General features: G+C 46.9%; 1 protein-coding gene across 1 annotated transcript; it reads right to left on the bottom strand.

Annotated features, from left to right (window-relative positions):
* Positions 1-2,883: 2,883 nt before the first annotated feature.
* Positions 2,884-3,810, bottom strand: LOC137142149 (putative olfactory receptor 10D4). Its single transcript, XM_067531377.1, has one exon. It carries the CDS (start codon positions 3,808-3,810, stop codon positions 2,884-2,886), a length of 927 nt encoding a protein of 308 aa, XP_067387478.1.
* Between the last annotated feature and the right edge of the window lie 2,190 nt (positions 3,811-6,000).

Raw genomic sequence — 6,000 nt, 5'->3', positions numbered from 1 at the left:
GTACATTGAACTGATACAGTTCTCAGTTACTAAACACTACAGCCACCTGCTTTCCCTCCTCCTCCCTCTACAACCATCCAGTGCCCAGGGCCTAGAGGTCAATGCAGCTCTCCCGTTGTCCATCAGAAGTTACAGCTGCTTTTAGAGTCAATGTCCGCAGCTGTGCATCTCTCTTCCATTCCAAGTTCCCTTTGCTCAGTTGCCCTCTTCTGGGTTTGTGGCTCTTTGGAAATTGGTTTCCTAGACACCAGCAAAGAAACAACAGAGAAAATTCAGGCTGAGCTCTGGCAGTGCAAAGGGGAGCTGCAGTGCAGGGGGTGGTGCAGGCAACCCAGGAGGGGCGCTCCTCCCTCAGTCAGGGCTGTTTTTTAATGCTGGGATGTTGTGGTAGTGTGGACTGTCCTGCAGGGAAAAGGGCAAGTGGCATGACTCACATTATTTGCTTCAGTTTCCTTTCCTTTTTTTATTTTAATTGTTTTTTTATTTATGGGCAAAAACCCACTTCATAAGAGCTGATGACAATTCACAAAAATATTAATTTTCTCTTGTAGAAGGCCATGAGAGGGTAATGGGCACTGCACCCACACCGGTGAGAGACAAACCCTGCCCCTAAGAGCTTACAGGAGAAATGGGTCGGAGAAAAGAATGATTTGTACCACAGTGCATCAGGTGGAGAACTGAGCCCCAAAGAGATTAAGTCACGTCTCTAACTTCTAATATCACACTTCCACTTTAGCTTGGAAATTTCAAAGGGGCCTGAAGGTATATAGTTTTCCGATTGCCGCAGACTTTTAACTTCCTTGGGCGCTTTGGAAATCACAGCCTCAAAGTCCAACTCTTTTTCCTTTTATGTTTTTGCTGTTTTGTTACATTTCACTTTTTATTTGCCAGTCTCATGAACGGGTCCAGTCCTCTCCACACACTGGTTTCCAGCTTTATTTTTAATTTGCACACCAAGAAGAAACACAGGCAACTTAGAGACAAGTTGCAATAAAACAGCTGAGGGTGGGAACAGGAAAAAATCCTCTTTTGAGTCCCAGGTTTTGGTTTCATACACATTGAATGTTGCTCAAAATTCAAGTGCAACAGATGCAGAAGACACAATGCATTCGTAGCACAAGCCCAAAACACAGTGCATGTGATGAGTGTAGAGTTCTGACATCCATTAAACCTTCTATTAGCTTTTTTTCTTCCTTTTTCTTTATCTTTCTCTCTCTGTCTGAGCAGAGGGTAAAATGTACAAAACCACCCAAGTGACTTAGGAGAGTCAGTCTGATTTTTAAAAGCCATTAAGGAGCCCAGTTCTCACTGACATCCAGTGGGACATAGGCTCCCAACGGCCAGATTTTCAAAGGTGCAGACAGGCACATAGTGGGATTTTCAAATGGATCCTGGTGTATAGGCCCAGATTTTTGTTACAGTTCAGGGCAACTGCACCTGCATTTTCCCCTTATGGTCCAGCAAGGGCCAACGCTCTCAGCTTCTAGCTCTCTGGCCGTTGCCTTTCTTGGGTGGAAGCCCACATCTCTCTCCTTGCTGACTGGGGTCTTCACAATAACACACACCCAGCTGCATTTTTAATACAATGGACCTCCAAGGTATTAAAGCTCATGCAGTAAGGTTTATCCAGAATATTGCAGGAAATGGCTGTCTGTCCCCCTTTTAACAATCTGGTCCCAGACATCTAACTCTGGTTGATTTCAAGGGGGGCCAGGTGCCTGCATGCTCCTGAAAATCCTGTCCGGTGTCTAAAAGATCCTCTGGCCTAAAGTCTAGATTTACAAAGGGGTTTATGTGCCTAGTGGAATTGACTAAGGCTTTTAAATAGGTCAGGTGCTCAACTCCCATTGACAATAAACAGGAGGCTGGTGGCTGACTCACTCAAGGTGCTCTTGAAAACCCTATTAGGTGACAAAATACATTTGAAATCTGGTCCTCAGGAGCCTCAATCCCACAGCCTTTCAGTGAGATTTGGGCCTGGTCTGCACTTACCTTAAAATTCGGCAGCAGTCGATGGGAGTTACACAAGCTATGCAGAGTAATTGAGTAACGCCCGTCGACTTCTTAGCTTCCGTTGTGCACAGCGTCTTCACTGCGCCGCAGGACTTGAAGGGGTTGTTTTCACAACTCGACTTCCACATCGATTGAGCGTGTTCTCACTGACCACTCAATCGACCCGGATAAATCGATCTGATGGCGTCGAATTTGCAGCCGTCAGTGAAGACGTACCTTAGACTGTTAAATGCCTCCATCACTTCTGATGGGGCTGGGGTTGGTCCTGCTTTGAGCAGGGGGCTGGACTAGATGACCTCCTGAGGTCCCTTCCAACCATGTTCTTCTATGAGTCTATGAAAATGGGATTTTCATTCCTAAATCACTGAGGTGGTTTTGAAAATTTTACCACAAATCCTCTGATCTTCAGGACATGCTGAAAACCCAGCTTTTCTCCCAGGAGCGTTAGGCAGCTCTCTAGCATAGCTTCCTGCTGACATGTGGTTTGTGCCAGATGATGAAGAGAATTTTTTTCTTCCCTTTCTTGAGTTTGCAGAAGATGCTGCCCTGGCTTCTGTGGATTTGTGCAATGAGGCTAAGACTTTCAAAGTCAGCTACCAGATTTGGATCTCCAACTCCTATTAATTTAAATCCAGACTGAGAGTGCCTGTCCTTGAGGCAGCTTTGAGAATGTCAGCCTTACATCACATCCAAGACAGCTGGATGCTTTTAGGAACACTTTTATTATTTGTAGAGCTCCAGATAGATAGCTGGTACTGTATGGGGAAGGAGAGAGACAGACTCTCACACCAGCCACTGAAGAGCCACATGGATGAATTTGTAGACATATTTCAATGCTCACCCACATGCTACTTCTGCAGATGCAGCACATCAACGTGCAGTTGTCTGACCCCCTCTCAGTTTCCTCAGAGCCCGTTTCACCTCCTTGTTCCTCAGTGTGTAGATGACCGGGTTCAGCATGGGCGCTACCACATCGGCAAAAATCTGCAGAGCGGTCGCCACCACTTTGCTCAGCTGTGGCTGCGTGTAGTTGACGGCGCTGGGCCCACAGTACAGTGTCACCACTGTCAGATGTGAGACGCAAGTGGAGGCTGCTTTGCGTCTCCCTTTGGCTGAGTTCATCTTCAGGATGGAGTAGACGATGCGGAGGTAGGACAGGAGGATGAGGAAGAAGCAGGTCATGGCCACAAGGCCAATATTGAAGAACCCCACGGTCTCAATGACGTACGTGTCCGCGCAGGCCAGCTTCATCACCGGGAAGATGTCACAGAAGTAATGGCCCACCACATTGGGCCCGCAGTAGGGCAGCGTGAAGGTCAGGCTGGTGAGAATGGTGGCCTGAAAGGAGCTGGTGACCCAGGTGCCGGCAGCCAGGATGGCGCACACCCTCCAGTTCATGATGATCAGGTAGCGCAGAGGGTGGCAGATGGCCACGTACCTGTCAAAGGCCATGACGGTGCAGAGCAGGCCCTCGGTCCAGCCTAGGAACTGGTAGAAGAAGACCTGAGACATGCACCCGCCCAGCGAGATGGTTCTACTCTTGGCCCAGAGATCGACCAGCAATTTAGGGGTGCTGATGGAGGTAAATCCAAGGTCCACCACAGCGAGATTGCAGAGGAAGAAGTACATGGGGGTGTGCAGGTGGGAGTCAGTGAGGATGGCTGATAAAATTAGCAAGTTGCCCAGCAGGGTGCAGAGATAGAAAGTTAAGAAGCTGATGAAGAGGATGGTCTCATGGCCTTTGGTGTTGAGGATCCCTAACAGAATGAATTCTGACACCACAGTGCGATTCTCCATTTCCATGCTAGATGGGGTCATTCCTGGAAGCACAGAGATAATGCAGCCAGATTAGTAATCTCAATAAATTATGGTTTCTTTATTCCTTAGCACAGCACAACTTAATCTGCAAGGGTAAACCTTTCTAACCATCATAAATTTGGTGAAAGTGTGTGGAGAATCAGGACTCTAATATCTCATTGAGTCTATTTGATGCTATTCAATTTAATTGTCCTTTTTTCTTTTCCATTCAGCCATTTTCTACCTATTCAGTTCTTATAGATCATACTAGGAAGAAGTACATGGGGGTGTGCAGGCAGGAGTCAGCGAGGATGGCTGATAAGATGAGCAGGTTGCCCAGCAGGGTTCAGATGTAGAAAGCTAAGAAGACGACAAAGAGGATGGTCTGAAGGCCATCAGTGTGGGGGATTCCTAAGAGGATGAAATGAGTCACCATTCCTGGGGTAGGGGAGAGAAATAATGCCAATGAGTTAGTGAAACCAAACAAAATAACATCCTTTTTATACCTTCTATGCTCACCCTTCCTTCCACTGCCGCCGCTTTACTGCATGTCACCCCATTACTCGCTTCCATTCGTAGTAGTTTATATTGACATCATTTTCATGGCTGTTGGGATCAGGTCCTCACTATGCTGTGCAGAACGCAGAAAGAGAAAATGTCTGCCTTCAAGATCTTACATTCCAAAGATGAACAGACAAAGGGGATGTCCTATTCTATCTTACTTTATTCCAGTTTCTTCTCTTCTCTCCTATCCTCTTCTAATTTCTTCAACTCTATTCTATACAGGCTCTTACTCATCTTTATCATGACAACATCTTAGATTCTTCCAGTGGTGGATTAGGGGATGTAACCAACATTTGTCATATGTTTGTTCTTTCTCTCATCCTCTCTGCAGAGGGATTAGTGTGTGTGCAGTGGAGTGGTTTCTTTGGCAGGGATTCGTTTTTATCAATGTAGGTGCTGCTCTGTGTTTGTGTTAAAGGAGAGGGTGCGGATGCAACATACGAACAAATGAATGTGGTGAAGAATTGTCCCATGAATTTGTTAATGATATGAATTGTTTGGCGATTTTTATGCGGGTAAGAGAGACAGGGAAAAGGAAAAAAGAGGAATAGTGACAGCTTGTCATTTGCTCAGCCATGATCAGCAGGCTGCGTTCTGTGACTATCACAACAGGGGATTTTTAAGGTCAGATCTGAAGGACAATAATGAAGTGTCTATTTGCATTTTCTAAGGGAGCTTTCCCCATTCATGAGAGGTTCTGTTGGAAGGGAGAAGGGGCCGTGTTGGGGTTATCACATGCTGGCTACACTACACAGCTTACAGCAGCATCCCTGTAGCACTGCTAGTACAGACAGGCTAAGCCGATGGGACAGAGCTCTACTGTCAATTTAAATACTCCAGCCCCCGCGAGCAGCAGTAGCTATGTCAGTGGGAGAAGCTTTCCCGTCAACACAGAGTTCTCCACACCAGCGCTTAGGTCAGTGTAACTTACGCAGGCTTATTCAAGCCCCTGAACAATGTAACTTATACCGATCCTAACTGTGGTGTGTACATAGCCACACAGAGATTAATGGAGAGAGGGAGATACATGATACACATCCACAACACAGAGACAGGCAGACAGGTACTGCAGAGAGAAGCAGGGACAGATGGATGGATGGATTTTTCTCTAAAGAAAATATTTGGGTGACATCATCCTTGAGTGAGGTGGAGACTGACAGATTTCAAGACAGGAAGAGACTGAGCGACGGAGAGAAAATCTTTACCAGACCAGGAGTTTTACACTGGCTGCATTGCGAGAGGACGATCCAGCTGAATGGAATTTTTCTCTTCCCCCTGGCCGTGACCCCTATGTAGAAGCGTCCAGATTTCTTACCCAAAACAGCACATCACACAGGAGAGGTGCCCGGTCTGTGCTTTTGTTATCCAGGCTGCAGACCTAATCGTCTCCGAAGGTAGCCAGGGATGTCCACAGCCTATTGCCACAGGCTGCTGCAGAGCCCCAGAGCTTTCTCACAGCTTTCCACAGCCTTTAGGCTGTCCACGGTCTTTAAATCACCCAAGGTCCCTTTGGGACCCGGTCTCTCAATCCCCTCCAGGCTCCTGGTCTGAGACTTCTGCAGAGTCACCAATTAACTGAGATTTTGCATCATTTTAGAGGACACTCACAGACCCCCCCAAGACCAG

Source organism: Emydura macquarii, unplaced genomic scaffold (assembly GCF_026122565.2).
Source record: "Emydura macquarii macquarii isolate MOO-44397 ecotype Brisbane River unplaced genomic scaffold, CSIRO-AGI_Emac_v2 contig_3176, whole genome shotgun sequence".
Taxonomy (NCBI): domain Eukaryota; kingdom Metazoa; phylum Chordata; order Testudines; family Chelidae; genus Emydura; species Emydura macquarii.
This window is presented reverse-complemented; position numbering and strand designations above follow the sequence as displayed.